The sequence below is a fragment of the Neophocaena asiaeorientalis genome, unplaced genomic scaffold (genome assembly GCF_003031525.2).
Source record: "Neophocaena asiaeorientalis asiaeorientalis breed wild unplaced genomic scaffold, Neophocaena_asiaeorientalis_V1.1 scaffold110, whole genome shotgun sequence".
NCBI classification, from domain to species: Eukaryota; Metazoa; Chordata; class Mammalia; order Artiodactyla; family Phocoenidae; genus Neophocaena; species Neophocaena asiaeorientalis.
In genome coordinates, this window is record NW_020175053.1 from 1,007,824 (window position 1) to 1,026,368 (window position 18,545).

Here is an 18,545-nt window from a genome sequence, read left to right on the forward strand (position 1 = left end):
CACATCGCTGGTGCCTCCCAAGGACAAAGCGTTTCTTCTAGTTGGCTGGAACTTTCCGAGAATAAGAATCAGATCCTCTCTCCTACACCTGCTGGGTCCCGCACCCTTGCTGAGAGGGTGGTTTGTTCCTCTCAAGCTGGGATGGGGCATTCACGGCGCCAGCACAGAGGCCAGTCCAGTCTGCTGGGAGGGTCGCCTGCCGGGAGATGCTCTCCCTGGAGGGCTGGTGGCCCTGTGTCACCCACATCCCCACAGGCTCCTGTGATGGCACACTGGTACTTTGTCATTTCAGGAAAAAAAAACACTATACTTGCGCTGGTGAGAAACGTCGATTGGTTACCACGTGGCACATCCAAACCTGCATTTAATTTAAACGATGATTCTTTTGTCTCCAGCTATATCTACTTTATTAGAGGCACTGGGACCTGTCATATTTCTATTTTATTATTTCTATCACTACTTTAAAATATGAACAAAACGTTTCCATGCAATCGAATATTTCCTTCTGTTTAACTCTGATTTCTAAAAGAGTGTTTAAAACAAGGCCTGAAGGGGCAGGGGGATGAAATAAGTATAGACAAATGACCTTTATAAAGTGTAGGAAGTCAGGAAAATGACAAACAGACGGGTCAGACATTCAGGGGCCCACTGTGCACGGCGGACGGGGCTGAGCCATCCTGGTCCACGGGGTGGGGTGGCGGGGGGAGGTCAGCTAGGGTCAGAGGGCCAGGCCAGGTGGCTGATGAGCACACTTGACTCTGGCCCCGTCACAGGCATTTTTCTGACATGCATCCACCACCTGCAAGAGCTGTGAACGGTCAGAGCAGCAGAGGTGAGTGATCCAAAGAGCCTGCCCCGCAGACCTCGTGGCCTCCGGGAGCCAACGTCGCCCCCTCAGCCTGTGTCTGCAGCCCGAGCCTGCCTACTCGTGGCGGCGGGGTGAGCCTGCGACAGGGACCGGCAGCGGGCAGCCCCTGCCTGCCAGGGAGAGCTATTCTAGAAAGCGGGACGGCGAGCACAGAGGCACAGAAGCACATCCCACCAGTCGGCGCGTGGGGACTGTGCCGAGAAACAGAGGCGGCTCCGGGGCCAAAGGGTGCAGGGGGCTTGTCCGGGAGGGGACACCTGAGCGAGCCTCAGGAGGTAGCATGCGGCCGCATCCAGCTGCAAGCCAAGGAACAGCAGCAGCTCAAGCGGAGGCACACAGCTGGCGTGCTGCAGGCAGTGCCAGGGCCAGGGCGGCGGGCCGGGCGATGCCAGCTACAAACTGGCAGCTGCCATCTACCTCGACGAGGAGTAAACCACGAGCCGCTGCAGCTGCTGACCTGATTCAACACCCCCTGAAACGAGTTCCGGGTGAACTCTGTGCTTTGGGAAAAACTGGCACAACAGGTCTTCAGACAGTTAGATATTTTCAGGCGCTGATTTTATGAGCCCAGTTCTTGTATCTCCTTGTGTCTAGAAAAGCACTAAAATCCCTCATGGTGATGTCTGCTCCTTGTCACTAGCAGTAACCTTCTGCAAAAAATACGTGCTTGGTTGCACACTTCGCCCTTCACCAAAATCACATCTATACCAACCTTCCCCCTACATCTTTGGAACAGTTTCTCAGAGCTATCTGAAATGCTGTCTTCTGGGTTATGGTCCCCATTTTGCCCCAAATTAAACTTAACTCACAACTCTCATGCTGTGCGTTATTTTTTCAGTTGAGAGCAGGCAGGGAAAAGAGCAAAAAGCCTGGCGGGAGCTTCCAGGGGCCCCAGGTGAGGACGCCAGGGCAGGAGAGCGGCAAGGAAAAGGTCACTCTAACGCAACAGAACAGAGGACAAAATCCTGCAGGACGACGAGGATGAAGAGACAATTCATCTCCCTGAGAACATCAGACAAAGCTTTGGAGAGGAGTTGACCCCTGACTGCAAAGAACTTCACCTTCTGCCCAAATGCTGTGGCATAAACACTGGGCACAAGGAATGCAGAGCCCACCCAGAGGCCAAGGAGCCACCCCTGTAGACTAAGGAGAGAGGCAGGAGCAGACCAGAGGACAGAGGACAGGGCCACGGCCCACACTGGGGGCGAAGGAGCTGCAAGCTGTGCCGACCGACCGGGGAAGGCGCACAGGAGAGCTGCTGACACGCATCTCGTCAAACAACCAGAAAGCTACTGAACGACAGTGAGAATAACTTCATGTCTCTAGTGCTGTACACTTACGACTGCTATTGTGAGTTATAATAAGAAGTATATACTGAGTCTTCATCCCTGTCCTGGCACAGAGCTCCTAAAATCCTTGGAATGTCCTGTGTCTTCTGTTAACATTAATGAGGTGACTTTTGGAAAGCATGGAAGGATGGGGGCCGGTGGCCAGGAGAACCAATCATCAGAGGTTTGGAACTCCCAGACTTCCAGTCCAACCCCCCGAGCCCCGACCCCAGGGAGGTGAGAGGAGCTGGAAGTCAAGTTCAATCACCAATGGCCAGTGATTTAATCAGTCGTGCCTCCGTAATGAAGCCTCCACAAAAACCCCAAAGGATGGCCAGGTTGGTGAAACCCTGGAGACTGGAGGAGAGTGGGGCCTGGGGAGGGCAGGGGAGCTCCGACCCCTCCCCCAGACTTCACCCTGCACATCTCATCCACAGGCTGTTCCTGAGTTAGATCCTTTTATGATGAACCAGTGACCTAGCGGATAAACTGTTCCTCTGAGTTCTGTGAGCTGCTCTAGCAAATCAAACCTAAGGAGAGGGTGGTGGGAACCTCCAGATCTACAGCCAGTCCCCCGGAAGCACAGGTGACCACCTGGACTTGTGACTCGTGTGTGAACTGGGGATGGGGATGGGGGGGCAGTCATGTAGGACTGAGCCCTAACCTCCAGTAAACAGTGTTAGACTTGAGCTGAACCGTGGGACACCTGGCTGGTGTCGGAGAATTGCTTGGTGTGGGTGAAAAACCCACACGCACATTGGAACTGGGTGCAAAACATATTCAGATTTTTATTTTAAAGAACAGCAAAGTTCTTTCATTCGTAGTTTCATGGGGCTTACGCGGCCTGCTTTTTTTCTTTTTTTGCGGTACGCGGGCCTCTCACTGTTGTGGCCTCTCCTGTTGCGGAGCACAGGCTCCAGACGTGCAGGCTCAGCGGCTATGGCTCACGGGCCCAGCCGCTCTGCGGCATGTGGGATCCTCCCGGACCGGAGCACAAACCCGTGTCCCCTGCAACGGCAGGCGGACTCTCAACCGCTGCGCCACCAGGGAAGCCCCAAGGGCCTGCTTTTCTGGTCTAAGTCAGTCATTCTAAATTTTTCAAACTGTCCTACATGTCATTCCAAATTCACTCAGAGATCAGCAGCCCCTTTATGGACAGTGCAATTATAACAAAGAACCATACTGGTTGTTTAAGCTTTAGGAAGTAAAGTCAACTCCCAATTTTCTGGATCAATGAAGAGAAACGGTGGCCTAGGAAGCAAATGTGCCTGTGCTCTTCACCCAGTCCTGCTCCTTCCTGTGGGGTCACTGAGCCCAGACAACCAGCAGCAGGCATTACGGTGGTCAAGGCATTTCATCTTCCAAGTCTGCGAGTCCCAGAGGTGAAGTAACTCGCCCAAAGGCACAGGCAGTCAGGGCAGAATGGAAATTTAAACCTAAGTTTTTCTAACTCTGAAGTCTATCATCTTGCTTCTCAAGCTCGGTAAATTTCCAAAGCCAAAAACATCGGGCATCCCATTGCCTGGTGGATTTGTGGACAAATGATTAATAATATAATAAAAGAAATGAGCTCTATTTAAACAAATTTAGCATTGAATGTGACTGGAATTACAGTTTCCAAACGCTATGACTGAAAAGACTGCCAAAAGGCAATGCTGTAGCTGCCTGAAGTTGGCATGGGCTTTTGGTTCTGATATTTTTATATCTTTTTAAGGACATTCAGGGAATGCAAAGCACAACAGAAAGATCCTGACACCTTAGTGCTAAATCTTAAGTATTTCATTTTGATTCTACTTGTAGAAAAAGTTCACCATGCAGGATTATATGCCAGATAAAACAGGAAAATTGTGTCCACATGGCCTAAGAAAAGGAGATCTCAGTCGGACAGTGGACACAAGGTGAAGTGCCTGTGAGCACCTGGCTGGTAACAGAGACTAAGAGGAAGTCATCGTCACCTGATCCTACAAGCTGGCGCTCTTCCCAGCTGAATGGGGACATTCAAGTTTCACTCTCAAGAGGCTTTTCACAGTTACCTTTTCAAGAACTTACATTTGTCCTTTGTGATTGAAGATTATGAATTATTAAATATCACGGTCTTGGTCAAAACACATTGCACAAACATTTCTACAGAAGTACGGGGCTACACAGCATGTACTACATCTTGGCTCGGTTTCTGCAGTGAGTATAAATCTGTTGATTGAATGACATTAGAAATAGATACAAACTCATTTAGATAAATAAAATTTTAATTAAGTCTAATAAAATGTGCATGAGAGGGCTTCCCTGGTGGCGCAGTGGTTGAGAGTCCGCCTGCTGATGCAGGGGATGCGGGTTCGTGCCCCAGTCCGGGAAGATCCCACATGCCGCGGAGTGACTAAGCCTGTGTGTCACAACTACGGAGACTGTGCTCTAGAGCCCACGAGCCACAACTACTGAGCCTGCATGCCACAACTACTGAAGCCTGTGTACCTGAAGCTTATGCTCTGCAACGGGTGAGGCCGCCGCAGTGAGAGGCATGTGCACCGTGGCAGGGAGTGAGCAACTGGAGGGAGACTGCACGCAGCAGCGACGACCCAATACAGCCAAAATTAAATAAGTTAAAATAAAAATTAAGCCTTTTTCCAAGCCCTAAACGTTTAGTAGTCTTTGCAATGTTTGATCAATAAAGCTATCATATTATATGTAATAAAGCACTCAAGGCAATTGTTGAATCACATAAATATCACAAAAGTAAAACAACAGAGTACAAACAATGTCTGAAAGTTAAAATCTCTGAAAATACCTTAAAATATCTGAAAATTAATGTTGGTAAGATGACTTTATCTGCTCATATGTGATAAAATGTTCTGTGTGGTTTTATAGATCTACTTACAAAATGTATTGGGTTGGCCGAAAAGTTGGTTCAGATTTTTAGTAAGATGGTACGGAAAACCCGAACGAACTTTTTGGCCAACCCAATAATTACTTTGATCTGATTATCAAAGATACTGGACATATACATTTGGTTTGAATTGTATGAGTAAATAAGATCAACGCTTTGACTTAAAATAGCATGGGCAGTAAAAGATGATTTGATGTGGTTGTTTGTACAAATACACCCACAAGAGATGGGACAGGAATGAAGAGGCTACATGTGGTCCATACTGTGGAGCAAGTGCCCCTGCCAGCTCCCCACCACACAGGCATCTGACACCAACTGCAGGGTGTGACTTTCTGTAAATGAAGTTCAGAGAGCAGAGTGTAGCTGACGTATTGTCTTCAGAATCTTATGAGGCCAATGTTCAAGGCACTATGAGTCATTCTGTTTAGTATAAATGAAGTAATTCTGTTCTTGGTGGAAAACGGTAGAAGGGTAAGGCATGAGGTGAGCAGAGGACAGACTGCGACAGGCCTGGTACGTGTGAAGGAGTCTCAAGCCTAAAGATACTGCTAAGAGGTTAGATTTGGGTTTTACACAGACGGTTACAGCAAAGAAATGAGACAAGATAGTTAGGAAGCTGTTGTGACATCAATGCTAGACCGTCAAATTTTGTTTTGCTGGAGGACCTAGACAAACCATTTGTCTTTACTTTCCAGTGGAAAAAGATTCTGTGATAAATAAGTAGGCAAATAAATACTGGAGTAGGATTGTATGTATGTATGTGTGTGTGTGTGTGTGTGTGTGTGTGTGTGTGTGTGTGTGTGTGTGTGTGTGTATTTTTGCTTTAACGGTGGGGCCATGGATGATATATACTGAACCACACTATGAACATGTCTTAAAGTCTAGGTATTTAAAAATTAATAAGACTATGATGCAGATATGAATAATTACAAAAAACAGGGTTAAACAAGTAACCTATAATAAACTGTATTAATAATAATTAATCCAAACAAACATGTTTATAACCCAAAAGCAAGCACAGCAGTAATACAATATCATGACCAACTGAAGACATCTAATTCCCCCAAATAACAGGGATTCCAATTACTTAAGTGCACATACTCAAAACAGGAGTCTTATAATATTGCCAGGAATACATGAAAGCCTGACTTAAGAAAAAACTAAATTTAAATATTTGGAAAACTCTAGTCACCTATTCATTTTAGCACAATTTCGAATTTTGTAAGCCTTAGTAATTCACGTAGTTTTAGGTAAAAATGAAAACCTACAGAATGTTACATGATTTTCTGACAGCGGCTAACACTAATTGAGCACATCCTGTGGGCCAGGCAGTTTTCAAGGTGTTATGCACAAATTTATCTCATTTCACCATTACAGATTATGAGACTGACTCACTAATATCACCTCCATTTTCTAGATGAGGAAACAGGCACAGATCACACAGCTAAGCAAAGCAGTGATACTGAGATTCACGTGTCAGCACTCTGACTCCAGATTTCACACGCTCAACCACTAGGCAATCCTGCCTCTAGAGCCTGAATTTTTAGATTGGGAGGATCAGTGTGACTCACTAACCAGCAAATTGCAGACCATATTCTGCAAACCATTTGTACCTATGATGAGAACTCAAATGCAATGGTACTGGGAAGGGGAAGAAGGGGTCAGAGATGGGCTCTGAGAAATCAAGAAAGAGAACCATCAAGACTTGATGACTGGCTGTATGTGTGGGGTGAGGGAGGGGTAGGGAGGGAGCAGAGTCTAGAATGACTGCATGGGAAGCAACAACTTTGGAATCAAGTAGCAACTACGGTAGAAAGACAAGCTTTTGGCTTGGGATGGAGCTGAGGTTCGATCCATAGACTTTGCGAAGCTTCTGAGACATTTGGGTCGAGAAGCCAGGTAGGCAGCCTGACCAAGGAACAGGTAAGGGGTGAGGCGGAATGAAGACAGCTGTCTCTGTACCTGAAACGCTGATCCGGGCCCATCTCCCTTGAAATCCCTACTTGAGAAGCTTACTGGGATGAGTTAACATCAACCAAGAGACACCTCCCTGGCAAGATGGGATGCAAGATCAGGGAGAACAGAAAGTGGGATCAGCGAAAAGTACAAAGCAAATATGCTAACCCTTCCCCCCTCCGTGGAACTGACCTTGTTCTCCCTGTTTTACATTCTCTGTATGCAGACCCTGCACTTGCTAATGCACTGTAAGTTGCATGAGGACCTGCACCTCATCCATGTGTAGCTTTTGAAGAATCCAGCACAATGTCAAAATGTTTGTCAAGTTATTAAGTCAGTAATTCTCCTTATTTCTAAAAGAAGTTAAGGAACTCTTTCAAAGACACAGTTAATCCTTTTAGATCTAAGTTTCAAGCATCATTGGGCTGGTTCACCCTCATTAACAGGATAGAAGGTTACCTTCACCCCAAGAAACCAAAGGGAGGACAACAGAAGCAGTGGGGGAACAAAGCAAACATAAGGATGGAGAGTGCTCGCAAAATGTCTGAAACTAGTTATTAGTCATGTCAGTCTAATCTGATCAGAGGAATCCTGCAGATGAAAGAATGAAATATTTTGGTTCGAGGTTTATTAGAATTTAGAATGGTTAATTACCTCCTTAACTTTAAGTACCCAGAAAGACAGAAATAATGAAGATACCGACATAACAGAAGGTTGTCTTTTTTCCAATTTTTACAACTAAAATTTTTTTAATTGCTGAAGTTTAAAATACTTCTGTTCTTCTAAAACTTTTTGAAACCTACTCTATAAAACAAAATCAATTAAGATAAGATGTTTAAGAAAACAAAAAGTACTTCAGCTAAAAGTGAAGGCCCAAATTAGATGGATTTAGACCTGGCTCAGTTTTCCAAACTCAAATGTGGAAAACAAAGATTCTGCCAGACAACATTATCAAAATAATTCCTTAATGTTGATAACTCTTCATTTATACAGAGCATGTCTTTTTTTTTTTTTTTTTTTTTTTTTTTTTGCAGCGTGCGGGCCTCTCACGTTGCGGAGCACAGGCTCCGGACGCGCAGGCTCAGCGGCCATGGCTCACAGGCCCAGCCGCTCCACGGCATGTGGGATCTTCCCGGACCGGGGCACGAACCTGTGTCCCCTAGCATCGCAGGCGGACTCTCAACCACTGTGCCACCGGGGAAGCCCCAGAGCATGTCTTTTGAGGCTTAATTGTGAATAACTGGCTTTCAGTGTAGCTATAGTGCTGATTAATCAATTCACCTATGTGATACTGAGCTTTAAAATACTTATGATGACATGAAATAAACAGCATTAAGATAGGCTCCAGGTTACGTATTTACAAAGCAACAACACAAAGAGCAAGATACTCACAATGCGGCACTTCCAGAGGATGACCTGTGACGTCACACCATCCGACTGGGTGAATGTCAGGGCTGTCTGTATCCATCCAGTAGTCATATTTGTGGTCCCAGCCATCAAAATGGACCTGTTGGAAATGAGAATTTAGTAATCAGTATATCACTATGCCTGTGTCAAAATATTAGAGAACATATCTCTGAAATTGAGATTAAAATTGCTGTAATCTCACATTTCAGCTGAAACAATATTGAAACTGTGCTATGAAACAGCTTTCTAATCTAACCACCAAAGGCTGTTGTACCAATTTTTCCAAAAAATTTAAAAAGTTGTTACATTAAAAAATCTGTCAGGACTTTCCTGGTGGCACAGTGGTTAAGAATCCACCTGCCAATGCAGGGGACACAGGTTCGATCCCTGGTCCAGGAAGAGCCCACATACCGTGGAGCAACTAAGCCCGTGCACCACAACTACTGAGCCCACGGGCCACAACTACTGAAGCCCACGTGCCTAGAGCCTGTACTCCACAACAAGAGAAGTCACCGCAATGAGAGGCCCGCGCACCGCAACGAAGAGTAGCCCCCGCTTGCTGCAACTAGAGGAAGCCCGCGTGCAGCAATGAGGACGCAACAGCCAAAAATAAATAAACAAATTTATAAAAATAAATAAATAAAAATAAAAAATCTGTCAAGGATTGATTAGAATTTGAAAGGATAGGATGAATCCGTTTTCCCATCCAAGATATTCTATGATGTTGTTGAGAGAACACTTCCTGTGCTGCAGCCACTGCAAGAACAATGTCAGCATCCTCAACAATGAGAGTCACCATCTGACACCAGTATAAACCTTACGCTGATGGGAAATATATGGACTAGAGTAAAAGGAAGCAATAAATGTCAAAATCCTGACAAATGAGAGATAGGGCCATTGAACCAAAAGAGGCAAAGAAAGCAGATAATATGTGATGCTAAGGTAGAAGGATTAAGAGCTATTCAGGGATGAAGCATAAGTTGTCAGGAAACCTGAGGACACGACAAGGTAGAGCCCGGTCCAGCAAGCCTACTGGTTATCACTGTTTCACATCTCACCTACAAAGCACACACACACACACACACACACACACACACACACACACACACTTCACATATATACAAATAAGTCTGAGAATAATTAAAATAAAACCCTATTTCTGAAACAAAAAGCAATTACTTCTGAAACTTATCACACTCCATGTTCTACAAGTTTCATAACTTGAAAGAATCAAATTTATTTGTGAAGGCAAAAAAAAAAAAAAAAAGAATGGTAGTATTTCATTGTTAAATAACTTTACTTATTCTCTCATGTATTTTCTGTTTCTATCAATTAAAAGGAGAATCTATCCTTCTCAGTGCAAAAAAAAAAAATTCCTCATTAATTCATACTTTGAATGAAAAGAGCAAGACGTATAATGTTATAATAAACTGAGATGTAAGTATTATTACCCCCCCAAAAAAAGAAAGGTAAAAATTGTATGGAGTAAGTGCCAAATAAAATCCCAACATTTTTTTCTCAAGATCCATCTTTCCAAGTAAGTGGTTCTCAAAGTGTGGTTTCCAGACCAGCAGCATCAGTTATCACCTGGACAATGCAAATTGTCAGGCCCCAATCCAATCCTACTGAATCAGAAACACTAAAGGATGGGGCTTAAGGGTCTCTGTGTAAACGAGTCCTCCAGATACATCTGATGCAAGCTTAAGTTTGAGAACCAGTAATCTCGGGAACAACGTTCAAAACAATACTTCTACCACACTGAGGCTTCTTCACATGACAGAGTAACTACTATAAAACTGGACAAAATATATGAAGTGGTGATTTCAGACACTGGACAACAGGCAGCACAGAAATGTGATCCCTAAGTGCACCAAGATGAGCCCTGAATGTCAGCCTGGAGACCATTTCCTCCCAGCAGCACAGGGAGGAGAAACATAAAAAAGGAGTTGGGCTGTGCTGAGGAGACAAACATTATAGTTCAGAGCTGAGGAAGCAGCTGGAAATTGGAGGACAAAGACTGGAGAAGACAGAGCTCCAAGAAGGGGACCCCAGAAGTCTAGGTGGGCTACTCACAGGACCTTGGCCAAGGGCTGGACTGCACATGTGAAGCCAAGCAGAGAGCAGCTGATACAGAGCTGAGAGTGAGACAAAGACACTAGAGGACACACAGTACTGGGAGAGTAGAGAGACCAGAGTGGAGAGAGCTCAATAATACCATGAGAATTTGACCGAGACACCAAAAAGTCCACAGTGTCAGAGTCAAAACCATGTCCTACATAAGGGCTACTCTAGACCAGCCCTAAAAAAGGTTAAAATTAAGCCTCAACAAGATTAAGAAACTGCCAGTAATTAACTGTCTGATAAAACAAACTACCCTTTTTAAAGGAAGACAAATACTCCCAACTCTGTACATTGTATCATTCATAATGTCCAACATAGAATAAAAATTCATTAGACATGCAAATAACCATGTGAATGTGAGCCATACTCATTTTTTTTTTTTTAAAGCAGTCAATAGAAAGAGACCCTGAGTTGACCCAGATGTTGTAGCTAGCAGACAACATCTATTTCTTGTTGGGACTTAGCTATCAAAATAGGTTCAAGGGTTTAAAGGAAAAATGGTCTTGATGAGGAAACAGACAGGGAATCCGGACAGTGAAATGGAAACTATAAAGGAGAAACAAATGGAAATTCTACAACTGAAAAGCAAAATTTAAAAGTTTCTGGATGGGCTTAACAGACTGTAGCTGGCATGATAAAAAGGTGAGTGAACATGAAAACAGATTCATAGAAATTATTAATGTCAAGTATACACAGTAAAAGATTTTTTTAAAAAACGGGGGCTTTCCTGGTGGCGCAGTGGTTGAGAGTCCGCCTGCCGATGCAGGGGACACGGGTTCGTGCCCCAGTGCGGGAGGATCCCACATGCCGCGGAGCGGCTGGGCCCGTGAGCCATGGCCACTGAGCCTGCGCGTCCGGAGCCTGTGCTCCGCAACGGGAGAGGCCACAACAGTGAGAGGCTCGAGTACCGCAAAAAAAAAAAGATTATAAAAAATGAAAAGAGCCCAAGTACTTATGAGATAATATCAACTGGTCTAACATACATGTATCAGTATTTGGGGTCCAGAAGGAGAGATGAACATGGAGCATAAATAATGGCCAAACAAGACAAAAGTTGAAAGAAAAATGTCAAAAAATCTCCCTATTTTGGTCCCAAATGCCAATTTATAAGCTTAAGAAGAACAGCAAAACCCAAGCAAAATAAATAGAAAGGAAAAAAAAAAACTAGGCAACTCATAGTCAAACTACTGAAAATGAAAGACAAAGGAAAACATCTTGAAAGCAGTCAGAGAAGCACAACAAATTACATACAGAAGAACCATGACAGGAGTGTCAGCCAACCTCTCATCAGAGACAGCAGAGGCATGGAGACAATGAAATGACACCGTCAAAGCACTGAGAGGAAAAACACTGTCAACCTAAGATTTTAAATTTTATAAAAATATCCTTCAAAAAGGAGTAAAATAAAGGAATTTTATTTTGCTGAAAGAACTGAAAAAGTAATCACCTACGGATTTGCACTACAAGAAATACTGCAGGAAGTACTGGAGCCTGAAAGTAAATATTACCAGGTGGAACAACAATTTGGGGAAAAAAATGAACAAAATAGGAAAACCCATACTATCTGAGCTCTACACTTACCGTAACGCCACAGTCTTAAGACAGTGTTGTTCCGGGATAAGGATAGACAAATATATTTTTGGAACAGAATAGTGTACATATATTGACATATATATACAGTCAATTGCTCTTCAAGAAGCACAAGTGCATTCAATAAGGCCAGTCTTTTCAACAAATGGTACTAGACCCACTGGATATCCACTTGTGAAAACAAAATGAACCCGCTGACAGCTACCTCACATCCCACGTACAAATTAGTCTGAAACGGATTATAGACCTAGACATAAAAGCTAAAACTATCAAACTCAGGAAGAAACTTAAGATAAAATCTTTATAATAGTAAGATAGTCAAGAATTTCTTAACATAAAAACAGCACTACCCATAAATGAATAAACTGATAGATTCAATTGTCATCATAATAAAAAACTTCAAAAGTTCTTCAAAATCATCATTAATAAAAAGGAAAACTAAGCTATAGGCATTTGTAATAATACACTTACCTTAGAAAAGACTTAACAACCCAATAAATAATGGGTAAAAGACTTGAAGCTTCTTGGAAAAAAGAAGGTTCATGAATGGTCAACAAGCAGATTAAAAAATCCTCAACATCCTTATTCGTAAGAGAAACCGAAATGACCAGCTATCACACACCATAAATTAAATGACTGACGACGCCAATTACTGGCAAGGCTGTGGAGCTCCCAGAACATTCATGCAATGTCAGTGGGGCGGTAAAGTTGTACAATCACTTTAGGAAATGGTTTACTAACGTTAAACTGTAAATCTAAATATGTGCCTACCCTACGATGCCTGGAGATTCCACCCAAAACAGATGAAAATACAAAGCCGTGTGAACAAGTATTCCTTGCGGTTTCATTCAGAACAGCCAACAGCTGGCAACAACCTAAATGCCCAACCCCAGGTGAGTATCCATTCACAAACAAGTGTGGTATATGCATACAATGACCACTGTCACCAACAAAAAAGGATGAACTGTTGATTCACACATGAACATGCACCAGTCGAACAGACACCATGCTGGGCACAGAGGACAGACTTGGGAGAGCGCACACTGTGTGTTTCCGCTGATGCGAAGCTTGACAACAGCCACAGAAAGGCCTGGCTGTCTCGGAGGGGCCAGGAAGCAGCTCTGACCACAAAGGAGCACAAAGGAACCTTCTGTGGCACTGGAAACGTTCCCAGTCTTGATTGGGGTGGTTGTTATATAGGATATACATTTCTCAAACTCATCAAAATCCACACCTAAAATCTCTGCATTTTACTGTTTGTAAATTACATCTCAATAGCGCTATTAACGTTTAAAATATTTCTACATTCAGCTGCTGTCATACAGGGCTGGCTGTTCTGATCTGGTACTATATTTATTGATGGTGATATTTCAGCACTCTGGACACAGCCAAACTGCATGTGACTGCCAGTACCAGGCAACTAAGCAGTCATCCAGAACCCACACCAGGGACTTTCCCCAGACCCCGGAGCTTGGCCACTCTGCCTCCGTCATCCTGCCGCCCTCAAGACTCCTGGCACCTTGGCTCACACACTGTCACACCTCGAAAACCATCAGCTGAGTAAGATGCACGACGGTAATTATCACTCCTTGCTGCCCCTTTGGGCAGCTGGAAAATAAGCAGTTATTTATCTGTCGAGGAGCAGGGGAGCTAAATTTAATGCTCAATCACAACAATTTTATTAGCCTAAGGGATTATTATACTTGTTTGCTCCTGCTATATGGTTTTAAAATAAAATTTTTTAATTTCCATTTTAACAGCCTTACCAGATATGTGTATTTTATTGTCAGAGGCCTCAAGTCTATTTTTAAAGGCTTACGGTGAATGAATCATAAGCACTTATAGGTATGAGGTGAACTTATTTAGAAAGAGGCTCTACTGCACCTGAACCTGTCTACCTTTAAATGAATACATTTTCAGTTAACTAGATTTAGACTTAAATTTCATTCTAGAAAGAAGAACTGAGTTTTCATATATTATTCCAATAGCCATTACTCATAACTAGTGGTGCTAGTAAGACCACAGTAAATCTTGCTTCCAATGGTGCAGAGCTCTGCTGTGGATCGGGTGGGGGACACAGGAATAGCACTGAGGACAGAGATCTGTTCGGGGAAGGACAAGAATGCTCGTATCGCGCCTTCAAAACACTCCACAGTCTAAGAGCAGGCATGACTGGTAAGGCAAAGGGATTCACTTTTGTTGTGTGCCTACATATTCCAGGCATAGTTGTAAAATATATATATATTCTCATTTAGTGACCACTATACATTGTTTTCATAGATGATGAAAAGGAACCTTTTAGGAGGTTTGCAGAGATCAGACAGCCAGTAAACGGCAAAGCCAGATTTAAGCTGAGAACAGTTTACTGAGACAACCACCCAAGAATAAAACTTGTGAGGCTATTTGGGAACAGTCTATCTAAGAGTCTATTGTAGCAGAGGTAAATTACATTTTTAAAATATAAAAAGGCATTTTCTGCCATTTGCAGTGACACGGATAGACAAAGAGCTTGTTATACAAGAGTGAAGTTAAGTCAGAAAGAGAAAGGCAAATATCGTATAATACTGCTTATATGTGGAATCTAGAAAAGTGGTACAGATGAACTTATCTGCAAAGCAGAAACAGAGTCACAGATGTAGAAAGCAAACTTATGGTTAACAAGGGGGGAAAAGGGGGTGGGATGAATTGGGAGATTTATACACTACTATGTATAAAACAGATAACTAATGAGAACCTTCTGTATAGCACAGGGAACTCTACTCAAATGCTCTGTGGTGACCTAAATGGGAAGGAAATCTAAAAAAGAGTGGATATATGTATACGTATAACTGATTCACTTTGCTGTAGGGCAGAAACTAACACAACATTGTAAGGCAACTATACTCCAATAAAAGTTAATTTAAAAGTATAAAAAGGCATTTTCATAACGAAACAAAGCAACATGGAATAACAGGGGACTGCCGTCCAGAACTACCTATACTTTCACACATTAAACATTAATTCCATGTTAAGCCAATCTGCTTATGTGTCTATCCAGACAAGAACTGACATGGAGGGACCATGAAGGAAAAGAATTGCAATAAAAAAGTGAATATACTTTTTTTTTTTTTGGAATATAATTGTTTATAGTGCTGTGTTAGTTTCTGCCGCACAGTGAAGTGAATCAGCCATATGCACACACACATCCCCTCTCTCTTGGACCTCCCCCCGCCATCCCACCCATCTAGGTCTTCACAGAGCACAGAGCTGAGCTCCCTGTGTTTTACAGCAGGTTCCCACTTAGTTATCTATTTTACGCATGGTAGTGTATATATGTCAATCTTACTCTCTCAATTCGTCCCACCCTCTCCTTCCCTCCCTGTGTCCACATGTCCGTTCTCTATGTCTGCACCTCTATTCCTGCCCAGGAAATATGTTCATCTGTACCACTTTTCTAGGTTCCACATATATGTGTTAATATATGATATTTGTCTTTCTCTTTCTGACTTACTGCACTCTGTATGACAGACTCTAGGTCCATCCACATCTCTACAAATGACACAATTTCGTTCCTTTTTATGGTTGAGTAATTATACTTTAAAAAACTAACCTCGCTTCATATTAGCTCTGTTTGACATAGATACACAGGGGTTAAGAAATGTGCCCGGCATTTCCAAGTCACTGATCGTGATTTGAAAACCCTGACTCCCCTGAGCTACTGCTCCGTAGTTGGAACTGCTGCCCCTACATTCCTTCCCACTCTTGGAAAATTAGCTCCGTTCCCTTCCCTGCTAACTGCCCTCAAAGCTCATCTGCTTTTCATAAATACAACTGCTTCATCTTTCATCTAGTCCATTCCTATAATAAGTATTATCGAAAAAGACTTTTAATCATTAAACTGGAAAATCAAGAGTTTCACTATAGCTATTCTAAAATTCTTTCTTTTTCAAGGCCACTGCCCAATTCATCATATTTCTTGGGCAGTGGTTTTCAAAATTTAGAAATGAGCAAAATACCAACTTTTCCCTGCCCCTGCCAGGACCTGAATTTGGGGCTGGGGGAGTGGATGTCAGGAATAATGCCTGGAAATCACTTTTTTTTAACTACACATCCTAGATTATTCTGCTGAAGATGGTTTCTGGATAAAAATTTTTGAAATGCCTCGTTAGTGCGTCGCCATGGCAACAAGTTGTTAATCAACTGAAGTTGCCATCAAACTCACAATTATAGCCAAAGCAATCATAATAACTTAATTTTTTTAAGTGATAGACTTTTAAAGAAAATTTTGTAAGACAATGAGTCCAAGAGGAATGTGGTTGAGGGCATAATGCAGAGGACATTCAGCTCCAAATGTTTCCATTTGTGATAAATACGTCTATTTAAGTTTCCACTTCTCTATTTCTATGGTTACTGTTTTAACAAATACAATTAGTTTTTCCCATAAGATATGTTTTTCCCACAGGATTCTTGCAAGAAATAAAAATGCCAAATTTCTAACAGCACCCCCAGGGCTTTAATCCTTGTTAACAGACCTTTAAATATTTCATCAGAGTTGTGCATAAAACAGCCACATTTGGGGCTCCATGGCCACAGATCTGTGGGTAATGTCTCAGGAAGAAAAACCGCCTTCATAAGCTGTGCGAGGACAAACTATCTCAAAATCAGTTTATGGTTATAACTAACATAAATCTTTTCAAAAGCTCTGATGTAAGATCTGTAGCACCAAGGCGGTGCTGGCTGCAGGTTCCCTGTTAATGTAAAGGCCGTTCCCCGTGCTCCCTCCCCAGGCTGCCACCGTTCCCCTGACTTGGGGCACCGGCCTTCGCAGTGGACACTGTTTCAGCTCATGCCCTTTAGTCGTCCTCAGGTGATAGATTTCCACTTTGGATCCTATATCAAATTATCAAGGATTTTCTATTAAATCACACACTACAGGCTATCTACTAGATATTTTGGGTCCAGTTCCAGACCACAGCAATAAAGCGAATACTGCAAAAAAATGTCACACCAATATTTTGGTTTCCCAGTGCATATAAAACTTATGCTTTGAGGCTTCCGGGAAGATGGCGGAAGAGTAAGACGCGGAGATCACCTTCCTCCCCACAGATACACCAGAAACACATCTACACGTGAAACAACTCCTACAGAACTACTACTGAACGCTGGCAGAAGACCTCAGACCTCCCAAAAGGCAAGAAACCCCCCACGTACCTGGGTAGGGCAAAAGAAAAAAGAATAAACAGAGACAAAAGGATAGGGACGGGACCTGCACCAGTGGGAGGGAGCTGTGAAGCAGGAAAACTTTCCACATGCTAGGAAGCCCCTTTGCGGGCGGAGACTGCGGGTGGCAGAGGGTAAAAGCTTCGGGGCTGCGGAGGACAGCTTAGCAACAGGGGTGCGGAGAGCAAAGCGGAGAGATTCCAGCACAGAGGATCAGAGCCGACGGACACTCACCAGCTCGAGAGGCTTGTCTGCTCACCTGCCGGGGCGGGCGGGGCTGGGAGCTGAGGCTCGGGCTTTGGTCGGAGCGCAGGGAGAGGACTGGGGTTGGCGGCGTGAACACAGCCTGCAGGGGGTTAGTGCACCACGGCTAGCAGGGAGGGAGTCCGGGGAAAAGTCTGGAGCTGCCGAAGAGGCAAGAGACATTTTCTTCCCCTTTCTTTTCTGGTGCGCGAGGAGAGGGGATTAAGAACGCTGCTTAAAGGAGCTCCAGAGACGGGCGTGAGCTGCGGCTAAAAGCGCGGACCCCAGAGACGGGCATGAGACGCTAAGGCTGTTGCTGCCGCCACCAAGAAGCCTGTGTGCGAGCACAGGTCACTCTCCACACCCCGCTTCTGGGGAGCCTGTGCAGCCCGCCACTGCCAGGTTCCCGGGATCCAGGGTCAACTCCTCCGGGAGAACGCACGGCGCCTCAGGCTGGTGCAACGTCATGCCGGCCTCTGCCGCTGCAGGCCCCCCCAGCACTACGTGCCGCCCCCGGCCTGAGTAAACCAGAGCCCCTGAATCAGCGGCTCCTTTAACCCCGTCCTGTCTGAGCGAAGAACAGACGCCCTCAGGCGACCTACACGCAGAGGCGGGGCCAAATCCAAAGCTGAGCCCCTGGGAGCTGTGAGAACAAAGAAGAGAAAGGGAAATCTCTCCCAGATGCAAGAAACATTTAACAAGGACCTAGAAGAACTAAAGATGAAACAAACAACGATGAACAACACAATAAATGAAATGAAAAATACTCTAGATGGGATCAATCGCAGAGTAACTCGGGCAGAAGAACGGATAAGTGACCTGGAAGATAAAATAGTGGAAATAACTACTGCAGAGCATAATAAAGAAAAAAGAATGAAAAGAACTGAGGACAGTCTCAGAGACCTCTGGGACAACATCAAACGCACCAACATTCGAATTATAGGGGTTCCAG

At 43.9% G+C, this 18,545-nt stretch overlaps 1 protein-coding gene across 1 annotated transcript in view; it reads right to left on the minus strand.

Moving 5' to 3' along the window:
* The window catches only part of L3MBTL4 (L3MBTL histone methyl-lysine binding protein 4), a 297,887-nt gene that overhangs the window by 160,745 nt on the left and 118,597 nt on the right, over window positions 1-18,545 (minus strand). The window contains exon 13 of the mRNA XM_024763900.1: window positions 8,426-8,540. Within this exon, the coding sequence (XP_024619668.1) occupies window positions 8,426-8,540 (115 nt within the window). The remainder of the gene's footprint in view (window positions 1-8,425; window positions 8,541-18,545) is intronic.